Genomic DNA, 26,483 nt, shown 5'->3' on the forward strand with positions numbered 1-26,483 from the left:
TCCCCTACTTACACTATTACAGTAAAACTGTTTTGCTAAATGTTATCCCTTCCGTCATTTTAAGAATTGTTTGCTATAATATAGCAAGCAATTTTTAAAATGATGGAAGAGATAACATACTTTTATATTATAAAAGTATTTCATAGTTGTATCAAAAATTTTCCTGAAGTAGAGAATGAATTTTAATATGACGACATTGAAAATTATGTATAAAATGAATTATGAAAATTATCCTTTCTGACATCTAGCAAACACAGCTTATGTTAATCCAAATTGTTGGAGAAAATGAGGCATTTAATATTATAAAACTTAAAAGATTAGTTGGAGCTGCAGTCTTCTGAAAGACGATTGGTCGAAGTTAAAAATCTGATAAAATTTATGCGCTTTTTCTCTAAAATTTCGCAGAGGACCGCTTATATTCATAAGAAGTTTTTTGCTTACTATGGCGTTTTTCATTTTTAATGCAGCTTCGAATTATTTTTATTATGTTCATTTAAAAAGTATATGTATGTATTTATATATATGTATGCATGTCACAGTAAATGCATTTAATATTTTTATAACAGAATTTCTTTTTTGCTTTAATTATCCGGAAGATTAACAATTTTAATAACTTCTCATTACTTATTAAAATATATATTTTATATCTCTAGAAATATTTATCGATTCTTTAAAATTTTAAGATTTTTTGAATCTCGATTACTTATTTTGATTCCCAAGAAATTTATTATCAATTTTTTTTTTTTTAACTTAGATTTACTTCAAGCAAAACTAATCAATTGTAGTATTTGATGATTATAGCAAACGTTTAGGCCCTATTTGTTACGCTTCTCTTCAAACTGTTGAGAATCATAAAACCTCATCTTGGTTTTCATGATACCAGGAAATTATCACCTGACGAAATAGAGGGCGCTACGCAAGGAAACCCCAATTACCGGAAATGAAGTTCCGGATGTGATTTCAGACAAAGAATGACAAAAGTCTCTATCGTCAATAAGTCGTCTATGGATTGTCAGTCAAGAATGTAAAAAGAAAACAGAACTCCACCCTTAGTATTTTAAGGAATTTCTAAACAAAATTTTTATACATATAAAAATGAAAGAAATAAATTATTTAAATCCAAGAAAAAAATCTTAATTTAAGATATATTTTTTTTATGAAGGGAATTTACCAAAATGAATCATAATTTAGATCCTTCTGTCGTATTAAGTAATAAGACTTCTTTTTTTAAAAAAATAACTCTTTTTAACAGGATATCCTGCTTTTAAATTTAGAAATAATAAAAATTTATACATCTAAACTTTTAGTGGTTTCTGTTGTTTAGGTATTTAGGCCAGTACCTTGATGTATGTACACTCTAGAGGTCAATATACATTTCATTTCCATAAGTACTATCGGATTATATCTTCAAAACAGGATTTTAAATCTTTAAATTTATTCTAGATTCTAGATTATTGCTTTGAAAATTAATAAATATCATATTTTAACTCTATACATTTTTGTTTTATTTATTATTTCTTTCCTAACTTGTCTTTTGGAAATGATTATGTAGAGTTTCTTATAAATTATCATTTATCTTATGTATTGTATACATATTGTGCACTGTTAAAGCCAGGAAGTCGTAAATTATTCTTACTTTACCACATCCTCGCTTTAATTATAGAAAATAAAAAATAAAAAAACGTATTGTATGTATACTTACCGAGAAAATTGACGTGGCTTGTGCATACCACAACTATTAACAATAGCAGCTTATATAATGTCTCTTGACTAGAATGGAAAAATATGAAATTTTTTTGAGCAAAGTTTAAAAGTGGACTAAACTGTAGTATGTCGTTTCATGTGTAGAGATAGGTGATCGGATCTAGAGAAGGCTCTCTCGCATAGTCTACATTGAAACGGTCTATCTCCCGTGTGCTTCCGAAAATGTCGAGTAAGTTCATCAGATCTTGCAAACTTCCATCCACAACCTTTCCACGTGCATTGATACGGTTTCTCACCCGTATGGGTCCTCAGGTGAGCTTTCAGATGAGAACTTTTGGTATAAGTTTTTGTTGCATCCCGGGTGGGTGCATGTGTGTATAGTTACTTTTTTACGTCCCGTACTTCTACGTCCTCTTCGAGCTCTAACCGAGGGTGGAGGTGGTAAAACTGGGGTGTTTGGAATCCCTAACCCACCCGTTTGCTGACAATAAGTTGCAGTGCCATTCACTGCTAGATGGGGCGAAGAGGGTGGTGTTACTAACCGGAAATGCGTAGGCACTTGAGGATGCCGTAGTGGATACTGATGGCATCCGTGCTCCAACGATTGGTAATTTGCAGCTTGATTATATACCGTATTTTCGGGTGATGCCGGGGTGACATTTGAGAAACTGCTTGAAAATTTGCTTGATAGCTATTCCATTGGGTACAGTATCCCTTAGTTTGATTTATATCAGTTACAACTTCGTATCCCGACTTGTTACATGTATACTGATTTCCATTATACACGCTGCAATAAGTCATATCATTTGAATAATAACCGTTGGAAATCGATCTACGGATGGAATCTGTATATAAATTATTGTTATTGTTATCACGATTCGAACAATCTGCGATAATGTTAGCTTGTTGAGGGACTTGATACATTTGAGAATGAGCTATGTCAGTAGTTACTAAAGAATTTCTCTCGTCTTCATACGATGCCATCAATTGCTGATTCCTGTTTTCTATTTGTCCGCTGTCTCCTAGAAGTACGCTTTCAATATCCTGCCACATCTGGATAAATAACACAGAAATTTTATAATTAATCTTTAAAAAATAACTTCATTTTAATATGAATTAATAAAACATTTATAATATTTTACATAACGCAAGAAAATTATTTCTAATAATAAAATATGGCAAGTTATATAGATTTTTCATAGTGCTTCAAGCTACCATCATCCATAATTTTAAGAAAATTAATACTTTTTAAGTGTTATATAAGTAAATAATACTATATTTTAAGAAAATAAAAGTTTTATTCTCGTGTCATGTTTATAAAATATATTTTAATAACATTTTTTCAGTAGTTTTATTTCTAATTTGCGTATTTTTTATATAAATTTTATAAAACTATATTGAAAAAATTCCCCAAATTATTTCGATCAGACGAAAGTAACACTCAAAAATTTCTCCACGTAATTAACGTAACATTAATGCTTAGCTTTAACTTATTTTTCGATTTAAATATTACAAAATATAGAAAAAAAACTACTTTAATTAAGTTATCAGATCTGTTTGACATCTTATACAACACTTCAACTCAAAAAAATAAGACATTTTTTCATATGTTTACGCGTAATTCTTTCAAATATGTTACGTTAAATCTTCTTTAAGAAACTTTAAAATTCGAAATAATATATATTTAAGTGTATAATTTATAATAAAATTTGCCAAAATATTTATTTTATTATTATATTAGCTTCAAATTGTTACTTACGTCGTGAAAATCCGACATTTCTGCAGTCATTCTCTACCTATAAACCGGGCCTAACCTTAACTCTGGCTGGACGGAAGAGTACAGAGAAGCGGTAGGCACCGCTACCGATTCCGGACTTGCGTGTTCTGGTCAGGTGAGAAGTTTAGCGTGGCGCGTGCCTTCTCTCACCTGCTCGACTGCACTCAGGTACTGATCCTGCACCTGTTATCATTGGTTAGATGTTAGTCTGGTTGAGAATCTCAATGGAAACTCACCAATTACGAAGAGGGGGAGTGGTTTACAGGTGCGTATTGGATGAACAGGTGTGCGGATGTACGAGACGTACTTTTTTTCATATTTATTGCTAATATTTATCGTTAGCGTAAACGTAAATGCTAAATTCTCGATTACATCTATAAATTACAGAATAATGTTTAATTAATTATAATTAAATGATCGTCGATTTTTTTTCAAATATTACAATTTTCAACCTTACATATAATATGCAATAATAGAGGTTTCAGGTAATTTTTAATGTATTAATTGTAAAGCAAAACATATTTTAAAGAAAAATATATTAAAATTTTCAGTCATAGGTCTATTTAAATATTTTAAATTTGCTTAAAATTATCTTATAAATATCCTCGTATAAGTAAGATCTGTAAGTCTGCAAGCATGGAAGGTCGAAACGTAGAAGATAGCCTATCAATATCTTAAGATATTAGAAGGTATCCTACGATATAAGCCTATCAATTTAGTCCTATGAATTTTTTAAGATCGGGCTACCGGATAATTTATCACCGTTCGAAAATAATTGAGGATGTTATGTATTAAGTTGTAAGCTTGAGGGCTATAAGGCGTCTTTGGCAATAAAAGAAAGTAATACTGGGTGATTAAGACAGTTGTTTTACATGCCAAAGCTATAAAAATACCATATTAAGGGCAAACTCTGTCATCGCTGTTATTTGTAAGGTGATAGGAATGATAGGTTTAAATGGGATAAATTAAAATAGAAACGGCTTTGTAGACACACGGAATTTTGCCTTAAGATATAAGATAGCCGAGACATACTTTATTATAAATTCCTAATCTTCTTACCTGATTTTGCTTTTATTATTTTTTATTTTAAGAAAAATTTGAAAGATTTTAAGTATAGTTTGAAAATTAATTACATTCTAATTAACATTTAATACCTTTTAATGTAATGGACATTAAACGAAGGAAATGTTTAATGCTACTAAATCTAGGTATTAATGGATATTTGTTACAAATTAAGTGGTGTACTTTATCTAGAATTAGTCTTCAAATCGTTATAATTAATGGTTAATTTTAGAAAATTAATTTCGAGTAGAGAAATATGAGAAGAATTTTCCGTAAATTTTCTTCTCTTCCTTTTCATCTGTATCACAGTTTGGAAACTTTAAATTATTATTAAATATGTAAACGTGTATAAATTTACGAATTGTTAAGTTAGTGAGCTGAAGTATTAACTGGAAATTTTATTATTTGGCTCAAATAACTGTAAATATAGTTTAAAAATTGATGTTATTTCCACGAAACGAGAAGAGCCTTTGGCGATCATTAAACCAGCTACCTCTTAACCATAGCTGATACAAATAATGGGACACGATTCTAAAATTACTTTAGCAGTTAAATTGAATCTTTATTCGCTTATATTAGAATTACATTTATTCCATGAGATACTGGATCCTCTCTTTTTTTTTAACTGGCGTTAAAGTTCGTTAAACTCGTAGTTTCTATAAAATAGTAAGTAAATTGTAAAAGATAATTTGAAAAGTTAATATGAAAAGTTTTATTGTTTGATAAGTTTTAAGAAATATTAGTTCAGTCGAGTCTAATTTGCTTTTTTTTTATATCAATAAGCATTTTAATTAATCTGTTAACATTTAAAACGTTATATATAACCCGAAAGAAGCGTAGCCTACAGACTTTTGTAGTCAAATATTTATTTTCAAACTGTAGACATTTATTGTTACTGCGATAAGAGATTGCTTGTCGATAATATATTAGAAGCAGCAACTTTTCAGTAATAATTCAAAAGTCGTTGCTACTAATACATCACACATCGTTTCCAGATTTATCATGGAGATATGTATAATTTAATATGGCATATACATATTAAAAATGTACTGTATATCCTCTTTTGATATACATTACTGCATATTTAAAATTTTAACTATTTGACTTGATTTTAAGATCATTTCGAATTAATTTTCCTTCAGAAATCTATTGGATGTTTGTACGTTCTGTTCAGGAATGGTGTCAATAGGCCCTTCGTACAAATCGACAAAAAATGAAACTTAGCTTTGTTGTGCGGACATTTTACGTTTTATTTTAGGATAAATCATAGAAAGTGATTCGTATTTAAATCTATTTTTAAAATATTTTATTGCTAACTGGAATATTAAGATGGTTTTTTCCAGTAGCTTTCCTCCTGGACTCACTTTATAAATTGTACAGTACAATTGTTTAGGCCTACATCAAATAGATTAACTTGTAGTTTACAAGAAATAGTTCTCCATAATCTCTCTGGGATGCAATATAACTTGTTTATCACTAGAAAAATCTTTAAAAGAATGATAATTAACCTAGATGATACTAACTCCTAGATTTCAGAAATGCCCTTAATCAGTAGATCAACAAACAGATGGCAAGCAGCGTTTCTTTGCAACACAGATGACAGCGCTTGAATCGTCATTTCGGCATCTGATGTTCCACAATCCTACCTTTCTGTGACCATTTCATTAGCTAGATGTTCCTGACAACTTATTTCCAGTAGGGACACGAGGCCGCCACGCGCACTACCGTATCTCCTGTAGGTTCATCTAGGGACTATCTATTGTTTTTCCTATAGAGAACGAAGTAGAAATTCATACACTCTTACAAGCTTAAAATGTGTAATTTAATGTTTTTCAATTAGATACGTGACAATGAAAAGGGTTAAATTAATTAAAATATCACCCTAATAAAAGCTAATCAATAACGATTTCATACACTCAATACTATTATCATTCTATTGGAAGAAACAATAAAAGAGTGTAACATTAACTTATATTACCCGTCTTCCTGTCTATTAAGCTATTCATTGAAACTGTTACAGAACAGTCACAGTTGAGTTTCTCTACAAAGGTGAAGTGGCCTGTGAATATGTACGGTTCATTGCACATTCATTCATTTCTACCCTTTCTTCAATGAGGTGTTACGTATTGATACAGTAAGAACATTTGAGAAAAATGCTTGTGATTATGATAAGAATTTATTTAATTTAAACCTAAATATTTTTATGCAAATTGCACGATTTTTTCGTCCATTGCGATGAAACCGGCCGTTAATATTCCTTGCCGTATTAATTTGAATTTCAAATGAAAAATTAGTGGTTTAATTGGCAAGGATTTTGTATATTTCATAATTATTAACCGTTTAAAGCAATGATATTTAATTAAGTTATTGGCGTAAAGTGACCAAAACTAAATCACTTAATCACTACTACTTAAGAAACGAATTTTTTTTTTTTTTTTTTTTTTTTTTTTTCTTTTTGCAATAGCAAAGTTGCCTACATCCGTGGTAAATATTTCCTTCAGGAGTTTACTAATCCATGGAGACTTCGTCACGTGACTAACAATCCGTGACGTCACGTGTGTGGCACGCTTTGTGGCACGTGCCTTTTGCCATTGTTGGCTTTTATGGTTGGCCAAGCGCGAATAGAGACTTCCGCAGAAATCACCTCTTATCTATTTGCTAAAAAGTTTCCTTTTAATTGTATCTAAAACCCAAATTTTCGATTATAATTTTTGATGATATCTTTATTGATTATAGTTTAATTGTCGTTTTATACTCAGTAATTTCTTCATTAGTGGTGAAAATTACAAATAGTTTACACAATGCCGACATTATTTATGCAAAATTCACCTTTTTATCCGCAGTATAATGGCGCAAAGATGTATAAGTTTACACTAATTGTTACACAATCAATAAAGTACTTTTAAACCGCTCTTGTATCATTCAATTGTTCTAAGGCAGTGATTCCCAACCGGTGGTTCGCGAACCCCTGGGGGTTCGCAGTGTTTGCAGAGGGGGTTCGCGAAAATAATATTGTAATGGCGGATTTTTTAAAACGCCATTAAAATCAAAAGCAAAAAACAAAAACAAAACAAAAACACAAAAATTAAAGAACACACCCACTGTAAAACAGATTGTTCGCTGCCTGTTTGTTAAGAAATCTATAATAAATTTCAATATTTTCATTTCTTTTTTCCTTATTTGTTTTTCAAAATTACTTCATCAATATCAAATTATATCAACAATTTTATACATTATAATTTATTCCTCTTATTCAAGTAATCAAATACTATTCTCTTTTTATTACAAACATTTATTTATATTTAAAACATTTTATCAATGTGATTAGTATCATGTTCTGCTTTATATTTAAAATCATTGCAGCAGTTTTCCCTTCTATGTAATATTTTTTTTACAATACAATTGGAAATAAATATCAAATTAAGGCAGTTTACTACAGATTTTAGAATTAGATACTTGTTCACAACCGGAAACTGGGAGAGTAGTGTTGTATTAACCGACGTTCATACATAGGCTTAGCACTTGTAAAGCTTGAGTGATAGTGATACTGTGACTGTCAAGTTCTCGTGTAAATGATTTAATAATTATTAATTTAATTATTATTATAGCTTATTTTTATTATGGATCGATGGTTAAAAACGGGTCGTTTAGAAACGAGACATGATAATCGAGATGATAGTACTGAAAGCTGTAGTGAGGTACCGTTTCACCAGACGAAAAACAAAGGAAATGATGATAGAAAAGGGAAAAAGCGAAAATATGACAGCGACTATCTACAATTGGGTTTTCATTTTACTGGGGATGAGTCGGAACCTAAACCGCTTTGTGTTATATGTAACGAAGTTCTTGCCAACAGCAGTTTAAAACCATCACTTCTTCGTAGACATATTGAAACAAAACATCCGACACACAAAGATAAACCTCTTGAATATTTCAAAAGAAAATTAGCAGATATCAAAAAGTGTAGTCTTTCTTCTTTCTTGACTTCAAACGAAGATAGTAAAATGGCCCTTGAAGCATCATTTCGAGTAAGTTATAGAATTGCAAGATCTGGACAAGCGCATACAATAGCAGAAAATTTAATTGGACCATGTGCGAAAGATATCGCCAAATGTATGCTTGGGGAAAAGGCAGCAAAGAAAATTGAGCTAGTTCCCTTATCAAACAACACGGTGTCGCGTAGAATTAATGACTTGGCTAATTATGTGGAGAACGAACTTCTAAAAAGAATAAAATTGAATTATTTTGCAATTCAACTTGACGAATCGACGGATGTAACAAATGCCGCAGTCTTGCTTGTCTACGTTAGATATCTTTTTACGAATATTGTTCAAGAAGATGTACTATTTGCAAAACCTTTGAAAACCTACACAACTGGAGAAGCGATTTTCGATATGATCAATGGGTATTTTGAAAAGAATGGAATAAGCTGGTCTTATTGTGTGGGTGTGTGTACAGATGGTGCAAAATCAATGACAGGAAAATTTTCTGGTTTTGTGGCACGGGTGAAGAAGATCAACGAGAAAATTCAATGGACTCATTGTTGTATTCATAGACAAGCTTTAGTATGTAAGCGTATTCCTGCAGAGTTATCTACTACTTTAAGTGATGCTGTGAAAATTGTGAACTTTATAAAATCGCGTGCTACAAATTGCCGTCTATTCCGTACGCTTTGTGAGGATTTTGGAAGTTTCCACGTTTCTTTACTACTTCACACAGAAGTTAGATGGCTTTCCCGTGGTAAAGTTTTGACGCGTTTGTTTGAATTGAAGTCTGAAGTTCAAGCATTTTTTATTGATCATCCGTTTCATTTGTCTTCTTGTATATCCGATGTTCTTTGGCTGCAAAAGCTTGCGTATTTAGCTGACATTTTTTGTAAACTGAATGAATTAAATATGTCTTTACAAGGCGAGGGTGTCACCATTTTCAGTGTACATGATAGAATTGAGGCTATGTTGAAAAAGATCAATTTTTGGATTCAATGCCTGCAGATGAATGAGTATGGATGTTTCGATTCTGTCAGCACTTTTTTTATCAGAAAATTCAATTAAACTTGACGAAAACATTAAAAGGAGTATATGTGAACATCTGAACTATCTTCGATTAACTTTCGATGACTATTTTCCCAACAGATGCAATATATCCATCTCAAACAACTGGATACGTAATCCATTTCAAGGAAATGTAAGTTCAGAAACCTCTCTAAATATACTGGAAAAAGAAAAACTCATAGAGTTATCTTGTGACAGTTCTCTAGAAGCAATTTTTAAAGATCAATCTTTAATTGACTTCTGGCTCAGTATACAAAATGAATATCCTGTTCTGTCAAAAAAAGCCATTGAAGTTCTATTACCATTTTGCACAACATATCTATGAGAGAAAGGATTTTCAACATATACTTATCTGAAAGATAAATACAGAAACAGGTTAAATGCAGAACCTGATCTAAGACTGAAATTGTCAGATATTGAGCCTAACTTTGAATTGCTTTGTTCTATCAAACAGCCACAAATATCCCATTAAGCGTTTTTCCAAATGTAAAACATAAGACCAGTTTGTTAGATTTATCTTATTTTCAACTTTTATAGCCATTATTTTAGTCTTATTAATGTTTTATTTAAATGTTTCACGATTAATATAATCAATTATTCTTCAATATGTAAAATATATATTCTATCAAATTTTACTGCTTTTTTTTACCTGTCATTAACGACTACATAGGGGGTTCGTCAAATTTTTTCGGACCTTTCTTTTGGTTCGCGAGGAAAAAAAGGTTGGGAAACACTGTTCTAAGGTAACGGAATAAATTAATACCCTTGTCTTAAGTTAATTTCATGAAAATACAATTAAAATTATGTATTTTTCAGTGCTGAAAACATCGAGATTTTCATAATCTCCTAAGATTATAAAAGCTTGATGTTACTTGATGCCTGTGAATTCGAGTTTTTATGGTTAATTCTAAAACTTGTAGTTTATTAGAAACTTTTACATGATAATTTATGTAAAATATTGTTTTAACAACGATACAATCTATTTGATAGGCGAAGATCATCGTTTTTGAGCCACATGACTCAGAAAATTTCAACTCCTTCGGTTTGAAATCGACTGAATCCTAGCTCAATGCCTGAAATTCCCAAAAATTTTCAATTTTGAGTCGAGGTTCAATTGAGCAGAATAAAATTTCATTTATAGCTTAAGTTAATTTGATGAGCCTAGATTATATTGATTCCGTTTGAAGGTTAATTGATCTAAATTAAATTAAATATATTAAGTAAACTTAATCGGATTGATTACGTTAATTATGTTTGATCTGAATGAAATATATCAAAAGCTGATAAGACCGAACGAGTTCTTTCAAGAGATTCTTCGTGAACAAAAGAAAAATTTCGTCTTTTTTAAATAAATATTCTAATCTTAATTAATATGTTTAATTAATCGTTTAATAAATTTTTTTCTGAAATGCATACAAAGAAAGAAAGAAGATTAACTTAACAAATTTAAATTCGGCTTATTCATTTTATTACAGAATTAACTAGTAAATGGTGCTTAATTCCATCACTAGATCACTATCGAGTTCTATTAATTCTGTTGGCAGGAGAAAAAACTCACTCACGAACAACTAAAGCGTTCGTGACAGACAATCACTATAAAGAAACGTGAATCTTTTTAACGCCATCTATTGGAAAGTTTCGGAATTAGCCGGAAATTTCCAACCCGTGACGCTATTTAGCCTAAATAGCTTTCAAAGCGGAAGTGTTAGTTGAATAGCAGGCGTCAACTAAACGTTAATTTTTTAATAATTAGACGATTTTCCTAACACATAACACGCCGAATGTAATATTTAATTGCTTTTATCTCTATTCAAAAAAATCATCAAAAGAAGCAATCTGTTGAAGCAGTTTTTTCAAATAAATAAATAAAGAAAGAAAGAATTTAGTTATTGAGTAGCGTAGAGTCCACTCACCTCCCTCACAAATTCCCTAGAACAACTAATAGATTTTTTCTCTTTTTTTTTATACTTTGATGACACCTTATTAGATCGCCGGCAGTAGCAATGTTAAGAGTTATACGTGACAGTGCAATAAATGAATGTTTCTATCTATCTCTTTAATGCTTCTCTGGTGGTCTTAAGAAGTCCGTAGGTCTAGATGGAAGAAGAGGCGTGCGATATTACCCATAATTACAAGTTTGGCAAGACAAGGTAATTGTTAGGCATATATCACCATTTCCATGTGTGGTAGTGATTCGAGAAATTTGACTTTCTATAGGCCTGACACTAATTTAAGATCCGCAGAGGGTACCATCGTGATATACTTAATACGATACAAAGTATCGATTACGGAGCCGATTTTTGTTACGTTTACTGTAGATATGACTCGATTAGGGAAAAAAATTATGCGTAAAAATGTATTGGACTACTATTTCTTGTTAATTTAGGGAAATTTATGGTCGTATTTTTGTCACGAAGTGGGTATTTTGAGTTGCGATAATCGTGCCAAATTCCTTTGTTTTTTTTTTTTTATGTATTAGAATGTGTAAATTTATTCGGAAAATTTAAACTTTATTTTTGTGGAATGTTAATTAAATTAAATGGTAATGCAATTTATATGAATAATTTGTATATAAGTGGACAATTATTTTTAATATCAAACAATTGAAACTATGGTTTAGGACTGAGTTATTGAGATTTAGATGTACTGAATGTAAGGAAGTAGAAACAAGTTAAATTCTTGTAAAATTGTATCTAAAAGCTGTTTAAATGTATCTTTTTTTTAATGATAGCTAAATACAGCAATGAAATTGATAATAATTGCAAAAATAAATAAAAACACCCGTGTATAGCGTGAAGCAATTTAACTACATAAAAGTATTAATAAATGATGAGTCTTGGCACTTGTAAATTGCAGAAAAAAGTTACTAAAATGAAAGTATTTGGCGCTTATCGAAATGCCAATCGTCCACTTTTTATGCCAGTATCTATAATTTTATACTGACATGAAATAACCAGTAATGATATCTAAGACTATGCTTACAACAGACTCGCATTCGATAAGCAACTGACTGTGCTGCAGGTGCATAAAAAATTACATAATGTTATACGTGACATCAATGTTTATTCGAAGAATGACTAATAATAGTATTAATTATAGCTATATAAGGGCAATAAATGGTTTTAACTTTTATGAAGCATTCTTAACTGCGCCAAGAACTTATAGAGAATGAATGAAATCACTATCTTTATATAGGAAAAAAAGCTTATATTTTATAAATTTCTTATGTTGTAATGCTTCTTTACATTATTTTTATGAAGATATATTTAAAATAATTATGATTTTGAGAAAAAAAAATGGAAATATGTGTATAAATTAGCATTTTTATATTCCCATTAAGTACTATAAATGCGAATATTATAATTTATAATATATTTAATCTTATAATAAATTTTTAACGGTGATCAAAGTAGAAAAGTGGAGATATGTAAGAAAAATAAACATTAAAAATGCAACCGGCATCAATCTTACGTAGCAGAATAAAACACGTGATACACATACAGAACATTAACCATTAATTTATTCACCTTTTGGCAATTTATTAGTTTAACATCTCAAAAGACTACTGATAAGAAACGAGCTATATCATCAAATTGACTTTTCGCATCAAAACTGGTATTAATATCTTCTATAGTTTATTACTTTACATCTGACAGCCAATTACAAATGCTATTATTAAAGTTATATTCCGTAACAATAGACTGTTATAGCAGGGTGCAGCGATTGCGTGTGATTGAAGCTAAGTAATTATTAGACACCGGTATCAAAATGTTGAATTAGGAGGCGTGTAACGGGCACAATAAACCACCATTTTTTTTCTTCTCCAACTTCTATCTGACCCTCATGACGTCAGTATAAACATATTTCCATCTGTAGACCCGACTATGGAGGATGTTAATTGATGCGCTTTAGTAGTATATAAGTGTATAAACTCGCCTTTTTTTTTTTTATTGTATTCTAGAAGGTCTTTGGATACCTTTTTTTTTAGTTTCTAAAGATAATAAATAATATTAATATAATAAATTAAGAATGAAATTTAAGTTTTTTATGCTAATAACTACTTTTCAAACTCAATTTGTTTCTAATACCCCGGGCAATGACTCAAGGCTCAGATCGATCACTTAAATTTAATGCTATTCTTTTCATAAGATCTTATTAGATAGTAATAGCATCATTAGCACTTTTATGATTAGCCGACATCTTATTAACTCTATTCTTTTTTCCCTCCCTTCTTCTTCTTCTTCTTCTTCTTGTGCACCGTTATACTAAGACGTTTGAAGTTGCCTACATTATTAAAAATTCTAACTAAAATATACTTGCTATAACTTATTTTTTCTTAAAAATTTTATAATTTATTACTTTTATCGCTAGAAAATAAGCTACATTATTAATAATTGTATTAATTATTTATATTTTAAACATGCTATTCCACTTTTAATTACTGTTTAAAACAGGTCAATTTTAATGATGGAGAATCATTATATATTTAAATTTATAAATTAATCTATAATTAGGCTACATTTTAATTTATATTTTAAGAAAATTTAATATAAATTAGTTTAAAACTTATTTTAATTTATAAGTAACAAAAGTATTTCAAGTTTATATTATTTTACTGAGAAATAAATATAATGTGATTAAAATAAAACAATAAAAATTACTTAACTCTATTATTAAACAATTTTTATCATTAAAAAAAGCATTTTAATGAAAGTTTTTGGTAATAAAACTTCCCATTTTTATGATAATTAATACTTTTTTTAAATGTTAAAAACATTTTAAATATAATTTTCAATTAGATACGCATCAATACCATTATTATTAGATCAATTTTAAGTATTATTTATTTTATTTTTATTAAATTTATCGCTTTAAAAATCTATAATAAAAACGTCAATAATTATATTATTGATTTTAATTGCATTTCAGTTTATTAATTATGATCCTGAATGATTTTTTATGGTTTGAGGCTATTTTTCATTAAAATAAAATCTATCCACATCACTTTTCACCTACTATTAAACGATTGACAGTCTTTCTTCTTATCATAAATCAAAAATTTATTATGCATCATCCCCTCCATTCAATAAAACTATATATTTCATACCTCCCTACAGCATAAGATTGATTGCACAAACAGTGAGGGAAAAAAAACGATTTTATATACATAAATATTTTTTTTATCGTGTCAAATTTTGACAATTTATAGATGTAAACAAGTTTCCCATGTAGTACAATACGCTTCATTTTTCATTCATATATTCTCTTATAAAAAAATTACAAACAAGAAACACCTCAATAGAAATTGTCCTTGATGTCTGCTTGCTCTAAGGAACGTCTTGACCTAAATCATCCTACATCTTTTGGCTCGAATGTCCAAATGTATGCCTAACGCACGTCGTATTTAACCTTCGTAACTAAAAATTTACAATGATAAAACTTAACAAAACATCTCGTTGACTAGTTAATTACGTTACAAATTATCACATTTGATAATATAAATTAACTGAGATCAAGTACCGGGTAGCTTGTCAAATCTCCTTTTCTTCACATTAGTATGTAAAATTAACTCAGATTATATAATATTTTACACTCGTTTTCTGTAATTTTAATGGATTTTATAATGTTTATTATTATTTTAAACCAGTCAATGAATAACCGTGAGAAATATTTTCAATTTAAGCTTGTAGGCTGCATACTTTTTAAGCACTTAGTCACACTTTCACACGTTCTGAGTTGAAGGGTGCGACGTGTTTGGATGTATTTTTAATTAAGGTTATGATTTTTGTAGTTAGTTCGGTAAACAAAGTGGGCCTACGTAGATATATTTTGCATAAAGTATCGATTTACAAACGTGTAAGGACGATTTGTGAATGACAGAACTGATTTTGTTTACGTTTTCGGTAATAAATCAAAGGATTTTGATTAGCGAAACTTCAAAATTAACTTGAAAATAATTCACTTTTTCTTTTTTTTTATTACGACAGGTTTGTTAATTTCAAGTTCTTGTAAGTTTTAATTATCTCGCGTGAAAGTGTTATCGAAGAAATGACTCGTAAGTGACACGCTAAACGATAAGAATGACGCAAAAATATGTAACTATGTCACTCGTGACTATGCAAATTAGCGAAATTAATGATAAACTTTACTGTTTTTATCGTGGATGATATCAAAAAATGGAATTTTGACATATACCATAATAGGGTAAATAATAATAAAATGTTATCTGGCCCGAAGGGATACAGAAGTGGGTGTTTTGTGCACGTGACTTCCGAAGATGACAACTTAGCTCTAGGACCGAAACAGGTGTAATATAAAGGTAAGCGTAGGCAGATTATGTGGGTGTAGGGATTCTCTCAACTGCACCCATCGTGAATCATCGGAAGGGTTTTATGCTCTGATTATTATGAGGTTCCCGAAAGATTTACGAGGTCGAACGTGACCTTTCAAGCATACTATTAACAAAGTTAATAAGTGATTAAGAAAAAGAAACGATGATTGGATAATTCGAATATTTCTACGTAAAATATTTCTAGTATTCGAGAGAAATGAGTTATTGCTCTGTTACTAAATCTTCATTGACCTCGAACCCCTTTGAGCCCCTTTCAATACTAAAAGTATGGCAAAAATAGCTTCGGTTGATCCCTCGAGGTATAGCTTTAAGGAAAAAAAATCACTTAGAAACGTTTTTTTAAAAGTTAATTTTTGTTAGGACACCATTGAAAAGCTTATAGAAATCGATTTTGTTCGTTGTATACATGGCATCATTTTAAAATAAGGTCGATTTATCAGTTCTTTCATTGCAATTCAGCGAATGTAGCAGGGAAAATTTATTGGCATACCGAAGAATTACAAGATATCTCGAGGCATCTTTACAGATTCTTGACGACAAACAAATTGAGATTCTGATTTAGTTCTCAGGGGTCAAGAGATTAACAAAATCTACCATTTTGCACAAAGTAATTCCCTTCAGTACGTTATACGGGGGCGTTGTAACGGTCGTTTAATTGTAGAGATAGCTGATGGATAGTCGAAGATCAATGACGAAAAGTGGAACGACTAGATTGCCTTGAACACATATTTCCGGTTTAATTGCACTCAAGTAACTAATCAGATAAATTGTATCATCGAGGAAAACATTTTGTAATGTTTATACATGAAATTTATCATATGGGAGCCTGTGATGTGTCACAGAACCACGCGAAACTCGACGTACAAGCTGAAAGGATCGAATTATATAAGTTTAAAAAGATTTAAATCAAGTATTTCTTTAAAAAATTTGAATAAATCTTCGTGTTTTATACGTATTTTTTGTTTTGGAAGATGATTGCCGAACTGTCCATATATGGATCCTAACAACCCGGAGAATCGTAATATGGCTTCGAAATTTAATTTATTAATGTTTTCATCCAGTTTTGGTATTGTAATTAATGACAAAATGCATAAAAATTGTATTTTTATTTATATGGAGATAAAATATGGAGAGCAGATGAAATTCAAAGTTATACTGATGTTAGACGTGAATTTGTATGTGTATGTATGTATGTATATATATATAGGAGAATGAATATAAGAACCGAAATAAAATTTATTGGCACGACTTCCAGAAGGTGCTGTTTATACTCTGCACCCCGCTGTGTTAATCTCGAAACAGGCATCTCTCAGCAGGAAGTCAACTAAGTGGCTAAGTCGCCCGAACAAGGCATAAGCAGCATTATTTTGAGAGCAACAACGATTTGTTATCTGTCAAAACATAGCGATGTAACCGTGATTCAAGCGACCTTATCTACTGTTTCTATCTCTTTCCTTTTCTAACAACTCCAGTCGAATCTATAGCGAATAGTGCGATATCTTCCCACCAGGTGAGCCGCAATCGCCCTACCATCTTTGACAGTTAACAACCAAAATTATGAACTTTGGATTGTTTCGAGTTCATCGTTGAAATCTGCGATAAGACTTTAAAAAAAGGAAAGTCAGACGAGAAAAAATGTTCAAAAAATTCCGTATTTTCCTCTAGAAAATAAAACTGAAACTTTGATTTAAAATTTCGAAAATTATTATTATTAAATCCATTTTTTCGGGGGCTCTTACTAAATATTGAATGCTATTTCGTTGTTCCCGTATTATTATTATTATTATTATTATTTTGTACTAATTTTAAGATATTTTTAATCAAATATTAAGAACTTATACTGCTAATCAATAACAGGACATCATTTGAGCCTCTAATCAATAACAGGCCTCATCCAATAATGGACAAAATGAGCTTATATTACTAATATTAAATTGCTATCATCGTGATAATGTCCTGTTATTGTCAGAGCTCAGATAATGCGCTTTTATTGATTAGCAGCCTAACTTATAAGTTCTTATTAGCTCATTTACACGCTAGTAATGAATGAAATAACATGCACGTACGAGCTGAATATCACCAACTTTTTGCATCTTAGCCACATTTATTGAATTGTTAAACCATGATTGCCTCATTTATTAACCGATAAATGATATTTACAGCGATTTTCATGAATGTCTTTACTTAGAGAAACGACAAACTGCAAGAAATTACAAGTTAAAAACAGAAATTTTTTTTTTCGGTTTTAATATTCTCCAACGATATCAAGAACAATAAATATGTATAAAATCTCAACTTCTCATATATATATTGTAAGTATAGGGTAGAAATTCTATATAAATGCTAATGAAAAGGGTTGATATCTAGGAAGAGTTAAGAAACTCATACTTTTCTTTTGATTTATATATATCTTTTTTTATATCCGGATTTAAATGTAACCGGATTTTCGAAACAAGCTTCTATAATTACAAATTGTAAATTTTACATTCAATTTTATTTCTAGTATATATAAACATAATAATCTATGTTTGTTTCTATATGAATTGTAAAGCATTTCCTATATAATTATGTGGAAAAAATATGGATTTCATACGTTATTTTTTCATTGGAAGACTTGATGTAAATTGTAACAAATTTACATTTTTTCACTTCGTGATTTTTTCATCTTACTTTTAAAATATTCACAAGTATGATATGACTTCTTTTTTCAATTGTGTAACGCTTTCTTTGATCTTAGTCTGTTTTTACTTTCTTTTAATAAACAAAGCAGTGTTTCTAATCCAAGTAGGTCAACACTTTCTTCTGAAAAGACAAACCTCTTCCCTTAAAAATCGCCCACTTCTACTTCCATGGTCAGAGATTTGTCTTCAAAATGTCTAAACTTGGAAGAATTGCTCGAGAATTCTATTTTCGCCCAATTATCTCCATAGACTAAGCCCTATTCTTTACGGACACTACACTGTGATGAATTTTAAGTTAGTATTATTTAAAAGAAAGGAGCCCACTTAGGGCGTTTTGCCCTTTCTCTACGAGTTCATAGGTCATTAGATTTTATATCCTATTTCGACTTTTATAAGTCGAAGGTACAGATTTACCGTTTCGTCGACGCCCCTGGGTTCTAGTGTGTGTTTATGTGAGGATCTGTGGGATGGAATCACGAAAATGGATCCTGCCCAGGGCGGTATCTTCTGGAATTGGTCCAGAAGATGGGTCAGTTGTACCCAAAATGATGACAGTGACTCATCTCACACAAAGGAAGGGCGTTTGATTTTTAACGAGTGGGTTCGAGTGCGCTCTTTCAGCACAGGGATGAAAGGGCCATCAATTTAAGATAATCTATAAGTTTCTAAAAATTGGGATTTGGCACACTTTAAGTAAATTATATGAAATTGTACGTTGTTAACATATGATATATCTCTCGAATCATACGCCAAGTATTAGAGATTAAATTTAACGAAATTTAGGACAACTTTTCTACAAAGTTTATTTTCTATTAATCATTAAATATTGTAAATTATTATTAACAATATTTGCTAAGTAAGAAAGTGTATTACTTAATATTCTTGTAATAAAAATCGCAAGATCTCGAAGAACTGTATAAAATATTAAATTAGTGCCACTAGGAAACGAGTGATTGATGTTCGAGTATGTTAACTTTTATCAGGATTAATTTAACCGAGATCAAATTTATAAGTAAGGAAAAGATAACTTAAATAATTCGAATGTAATCAGTTGTGTTAATCACATAGATTTATGTGTTATTTTAAAGATGGCACTACCATAAAAAGAAAGAAATTTAAAGAGCGATGATCCCATTGATAGCATTTAATGATAATACTTAAAAAATGATTGTCATTAAAATTCTTACCTTTCATATAGAAGTTTGAAAGCATTACCATTAAGAAATAAATGATTATACCATGTATAAGCTTTGAGGATCCTTATATTTAAAAGAAACTGTAACTTATATACGAATGTCTGCGAACTTCGCTACAAAACTAATACCCGACGTTTGTAAATGACCCGCCCTTTCTCATCTTTCTTCTAAGATCATATTTTTAAAACGTGTTATAGACAAATCTTGGCTTCATCTTTAATTCTGTAATATTTGGTTTTAATTATAATACTCCCTCAATACCTTTAGAAATACTTTATAAAAGCTTAGTCGTGCTGTCAGGGAAATTAAGAAATAACAGTAATGGACTTTATGTTATAGAATAAAAATAATAATTACGTTTTAAAATAATAGAAAATATTCATGACAATAAACGAAACAAGTACTACGTTTCATCAGACTACTTATTATGTCCCATTTTGTCTTAATAACGAAACTAGACGATAAAAAGTCTTTATGACGAAACGCAATTCAGCATAATAAATATCCGTGCCATAAAGAAAACAAACAAAAGAAATTTTTCTTGCAGATAGCATCTTTCAATTTAGTTTAGTTTAACTCGGGCCCTATTTTTCTTCAAGGTTAAAGAATATTGAAAACGATTCCGAATACACCAAGATGAAATTATACGACTAATTAACATGTCATTTATAACTTTCATTAATTACTTTCGCCGATACGAAAATGAAAAATAACTGAAACTCGACCGAGCTCCACCTGATGTGTGTGAACAATGAATTTTACATCTTAAGATGGAATTACCCTTAAGGTGTGGGGTTCAGGATAAATACCCTCCCGTCATACACAGCGGGATTCATTTATCAGGAACAATCCTTCGGTTCCAACATCACAAGACAGTAACAATAAGTTTCGCTCTCCTGCTGGGAAAACCCAACTTAATGAATCTTGATGATATTTGTCCTCAGGCCACACCTGTTCATTTTGCCGCCGTTTTAATTCGAGAATTTGTTACAAATTTTTGCACAAATGTCCTTCTAGAAATTCACGTTTTTAGTTATCAATCAAATGATGGAAATACCTGTCAACACCAATTCAATTTCTGAGTTTAGACTTCAGAACACAATAAGACACACGAACAATACTCGGGGCATTTTTCCTTAAACTTAAGCAACGGCAATGAGTTAAGTTATTCATGATTTATTCTCGTACCGACTTGCTTTATAAACTGCATTTAAAATCAAATTTTTTTCTCCCTTTTCTAATTTTTGTATATGGTCGGATCTGTTCAAAATATTTCTTATTTTCCGCAGACTATCCACAAGATTTACTTCTTATTATTTAGTTTCCGAATCTGCTTATCAAATCTTACTTTTTCCACCTTAATTATGTACAAATTGATTTTTTCTGATATGAACTTACTACAATTGAACTTTTCTATCACACATTTCTACGTAAGAATCCTCAAAATTATTTTTTGGAATTTCCATCGTGCATTATCATTTAAAAATTGTTTTACAGTTCTGTACAGCTTTAGACACAACATCAATATCATTTTTTACCATTAAAAGTCTTTAAAAAAACATATCAAAATATTGATTTTTGTTCTTACAATGCTCTGCAAATCTGTTCGAAATTGATTTTACCGCTTTAATATTGTTTACTCTCACATAAAATTAATATTTTGACATTCTAGTCTGTCAGAAATTGCCATAAGTAGCTTATATAAAGATTCTAACTGAAAGATATTATCTTGCCTAATTCCTTGTAAGCACGTATCGTTAATAACGTATTTCTATAATTGACGTTTTAATTATCCAACATAATTATGGGCCGATATTAGGCGTTAAATTCTCATAATTTCTACAATAATATACCCAATTGGTGGCATCGCGCGAAGAGTAAACAATATCAGCGAATGCAACTTGTTTCTTCCTCACTTTATATGATATAGATATAGACGTACTGTACATCAGATAAGAGCGAGTGTGAAAGTATATTCACTGGGGTCAAAGTTGAAAGGGTTGACGGAATCGTGTGGGTTGTGATGTTGCATGAGAAAGTTGACATATCCCAACCCAAAGAGTAAAGTCGCGATCGGAATAATGATGCGTTTTAAACTGCACTTTTTCACTTATAAATCTGTTTCTCCAAAGTTTGCATTGTTCGGAACTCTTTCCCGCCCCAAAATTTGCACGAAAATCTTTTTTTCCAGCGTTAAACGAATTTTTCTTTCTGTATCCGTGCCAATGCGTTAATTAAAATGTCTAAATTCTCTCCTCCTCCGCTCGCGTGTTGTTTTGCTCAAAAACTAAAACAACAAATGAGATTCGTAACAAAGACGGAAAAAAAAACTTTTTCTTCGAGTGGGCGAAATGTTTCAGGGAAAAAAGTTTGTTCAACCCATGTTGAAACGCAACCCTATAATTAAAATATGACGTTGCAATATATATATATTTATTTATTTTCTTGCAGAGTTTTAGAATTAAATTTCGACTGTTGGCATTAAGCGAGAGAATGCCAATGCCTAATATTTAAATCAATTTCAAAAAGAAATAAAAATATTAATATATTTTTTTTAAAAATTCTAATTAAAATAATAACTTGGACCTGCCACTAGAGGAGCTTCTTAGATTTTAACGTATTTTTCGAGTTATAAATTAAATTTATAGCCCAAAATTCGCAAAATATATATATTTTTTTAAAATTGATATTTTGCAAGAAACAAATTAATGCGTGTTGTTTATTAAAAATGCAACTTATTAAATAATAAAAATTAGGATTTGGTGCTAATTTAAGTCTTACTCACTTTAAAAATTGTCAATCATTGGCCATGTCTTAATTATTTTAAAAAATATATAAATCTATTTAATTTAAATACTGTTTAATAATATTGTTTAAACCTATGTAGAAGCGCTTATAGTATCATTTAAGTTAAAGAAAAACTAAAAGTGCGAACACTAAATGCTTATAACTGGTTGATTCTCTGACAGAAGCATCGCAGGATAATTAGCCCGAGGCTTGATGGCCAGGTGAGTGGGTAGGCCAGGCTGAAAGTATCCTCCCATCTGTTTGAGTTTGTATATAAGAAGAGACAATGATCATGAACACAGATTAAATGTTGACTTATACCGAATTGGTTAATATTTAGCAATCTAAAAAGCACGCTCCAAGAAAGAAGATACATCATGGCTGATGTTTATGATGTAAGTTTCCCGTTTATAATATTTATATATAAATTATTTACCGAATAACTTCTATAACTATAAAATTTTCATTATTTACTAACTTGGATATTATATAGATTAGAACTTTGTAGTTCTTCACTTATAACTGTAATGAACTAAAAATAAATCGTTGATCGTTAATTCAACTCAATAATTTATTATATTTTTTTAAAATATAAATTGTTTGCAATGTAGAAATAGTTTACTTGAATAAGAGAGATATTTTTAAAATTAAAAATATAGCTTGAGAGAAAGAATTACGCTTGACTGCATGATGGACGAGCGTAGAAATGTTGAGTGAAAGTGTTTATAATGTGCTGATAGTTCTTCGTGTGAATAGTGAATGATTAATGCCGGATCAAATAACTGATGAGAGATTTTTTTATCATTTGGTTAGGTGTGGCAAGATATCGAACATGTATTGCTTCGAGAAATGAATGCCAGTTGCGAATCGAAACCTTCAGCAGATCTGCCATCCATCGAAGAGCTTATATATCCTAAAAGCTCCAACCAGATATCATATATACATTCTCAACCGGTATATCAACCGCAGATGACAGAAGATTTCTATCCTTTTATTAATATGGAAACAGAACAAAAATGTATGGAATGGCTTCAGAATACGCAATGTGTTGAAAACACATTTGTTGATTGGAGTACTACTCAACAAATGATGGATTTAACAAATATTGAGAACTCATATTGCCAAACTCAAATTTATCCGCAATTTAATCGGATTATGCCAACTATGCAAACAGGTTTGAGCCTTAATGCACCCCAAGCTCAAATCTGTTATCCTCAAGCTCTAGGAATACCATTAAAGGGTAGAAGAGGTAGAAGACCAAGAGGACCTAGAAAGGTAACTATACACACGTGCACTCATCCTGGCTGCTCGAAAACTTATACTAAGAGCTCTCATCTAAAGGCACACTTGAGAACCCACACGGGTGAGAAGCCTTATCAATGTACGTGGAAAGGTTGTGGATGGAAATTTGCAAGATCGGATGAGTTAACTCGACATTTCAGAAAACACACGGGTGATAGACCGTTTCAATGTCGTATGTGTGAGAGAGCCTTCTCTAGATCGGATCATCTATCTTTGCACATGAAAAGACACATTGATCTTATGTAAAATATCCCGAAAAATATTTTAAATCGTTTTTATGTTGATCGACAGGAGCCATTTTTTAAATGTGAAAATATCTGAATCGGGAGTGCGTTCCTAATTAATTAATTACACTTTATATTATTGCAGTTACATACCATGCAAGATCGTGTATGCATTTTAAATTTCTATGCAAAATGAACGGACAATATTACAGCATTTATAGCTATTATTTATATATCTTAATTATGTTTAATTCAAAAAATAACTTAATACTTTAAGCAAAAAATGATAAACATTTTCGGTCAAAAACAAAATATATTTTAAGAAACGTGAACAATTTTAAAAGCAGGTGTTTTTCAAAATTTTAAAAATTAAATTCTGACCAATTAACTTAAACGTATTAATATCACGTGACACATCGATTTTTAAAGTATTGGTTAAATTTGAATTGACGTCATAATAACAAAAAAGAACGTGATGGAATGTCTTATTGGATCGACCAATAAGAGATTGAGGTTAAGGTTATTTGTGGACCGTTTTTAAAAGTTGAAAAATCATTAATTATTTTTCGAGGGCCGTTCGCAGTCCTTTCAAGGGATGATCTAGATTAGTTTTTTTTTTTGTGAAAAATTATTAATGACGCTAAGAGTATTGTAATAAAAGTCTTGTAAAGTTAAGCAACAAACAAAATAATTTAAATATAAACCGTCTGTTTATTGGTGAACTAAGTTATACGTCATCGGTTTAAAATGTTTAAAAAGTAAGACGAAAACTTATATTAAATTTGCTGTAAATTTATATTTTTTTTATATATTAAGTATAGCAATTGCCAATTTAATTGTATAACGTTTTTGAATAGGATTTAATGTTTATAAATGTATTTTAAATTCGTTTTTTTCAATGTATATAAAGCAACCAAGGGAATTTTTAAGGCCAGTTTTTATGTGTAAAATATATATAAATTGTATTTTTTAATAAAACTTTTTATAGAAAATTTGCTTTAATTTTTGTATTAAATATTTTAAAGTATGGATTCATTTTTACATTAAAATTTTCAATATAAAAATGAAAGGAAAAGATGCCTCGTCCTTGCATTTATCTTAAATTACGTATTGTTTTATATTTAACATCAAAACTTAAGAATTTTATTACGAAAACGCCTCATACTGTGTAAAATTTTCATAATTAGAATCCTTAATGAGTATCTTTGCATATAATAAATTAAAAATTTTTGTTGCTTAATATATTTTTATTTTATTTCTTCTCTTTGTAAGCAAACGTTATAATTCAGTTTCTACTTAATTGGCATTTGTTCAATATAAATGAAGGTTGTAATTAAATTATATCCTTACAAAAAAGATTTAACAGAATATTATATGAATTATTAAATACGTGTCATATATTCGAGTGTAAAAATATCATTTTTATATATTTGTAATAAGCGAATTTTTTATTTCTGTCAATGTAGAGTGGCATTTATATCGCTTATTGAAACGATTAGGCTAAATTTGAACATTATAATTTTGTATTCATAGAAACTTCTTCACATAAAAATGTTCTTATATTTTAATAAGCAATTATGCAATATTTTATTAAGAAATCAACAGTAAATTAACGCAATTCGTCTTACCCAACAATATATGGTTTTTCCATTAAAAATATTTTAAAATTTTCTCTAAAATTATGATATATTTTGTGTTCGATCGGGAGTTTTTTCAGTTGCAATTACGATTTTATTAAATATTAACGAATATTTCCATAAATTATCAATGAAAAGAACATTGCATTAGCTTATTGATCTGAAATTTCGCACTGAAAAAAAAAATCTTTAAATTCTTGGATGAGGATGAGAGGGAAAATATTTAAGAACCGCCAACGAAAAACTAGACTGTCTTAAGATAGGACCGCAGTTTTACTCCAGCTGAATAATTTTACACCAGTTAAGTTTGCTTTTAGTATTCTGGCAACGTAAGCCATCTTGTTAAATGTCCCCATTCACTAACAACTCTTTCATTAGAACCTGTTCGTTGATAATATCAGAGATAGTCAATGAGGCACAGGAGTAATTGTGGTGACGGCGAGGACAGCAAAAAGGCTGAAAAAAAAATAAAAAAATGTTTTATGTACGAGACTCTAGTTGTTTGCAAACCAAATGATTATGGTGTATAAACAATATTTGCAACGTTAAATGAAAATTAATGGTTAAGTCGAGTTTAGACTTGCCATGGCTACTAAACTTATGCAGCATTATCCTGTTTATTGACATTTTTATAAGTACATTTCTTTAAAGTAAATTATTTTTTCTTAAACTTAATTAATTTAAAGTCTTAGAAAAACGTTAAATTAATT

The 26,483-nt window shown here is 30.1% G+C and overlaps 2 protein-coding genes across 3 annotated transcripts; one reads left to right on the plus strand and one right to left on the minus strand.

The window, feature by feature from the left end:
- Positions 1-1,527: 1,527 nt before the first annotated feature.
- On the minus strand, positions 1,528-3,651 carry LOC136973762 (Krueppel-like factor 4). Its single transcript, XM_067268515.1, is given in 4 exon segments — positions 1,528-2,055; positions 2,057-2,263; positions 2,266-2,757; positions 3,464-3,651. Coding segments are annotated over 4 exon segments (966 nt in total). The 5' UTR covers positions 3,494-3,651; the 3' UTR covers positions 1,528-1,818.
- LOC136973759 (Krueppel-like factor 3) lies at positions 3,030-24,938 on the plus strand. 2 transcript variants are annotated; one of them, XM_067268513.1, is made up of 4 exons: positions 3,030-3,596; positions 3,682-3,746; positions 22,793-23,005; positions 23,424-24,938. In XM_067268513.1, exons 3-4 carry the CDS (start codon positions 22,988-22,990, stop codon positions 24,156-24,158), a joined length of 753 nt encoding a protein of 250 aa, XP_067124614.1. In that variant the 5' UTR covers positions 3,030-3,596; positions 3,682-3,746; positions 22,793-22,987; the 3' UTR covers positions 24,159-24,938. The 2 variants fall into 2 exon arrangements, with proteins under 2 accessions (XP_067124614.1, XP_067124613.1); XM_067268512.1 differs by having other exon boundaries at positions 3,030-3,746.
- Positions 24,939-26,483: the final 1,545 nt, after the last annotated feature.

The sequence above is a fragment of the Centruroides vittatus genome, unplaced genomic scaffold, assembly GCF_030686945.1.
Source record: "Centruroides vittatus isolate TY-2023 unplaced genomic scaffold, ASM3068694v2 contig_329, whole genome shotgun sequence".
Classification (NCBI taxonomy): Eukaryota; Metazoa; Arthropoda; class Arachnida; order Scorpiones; family Buthidae; genus Centruroides; species Centruroides vittatus.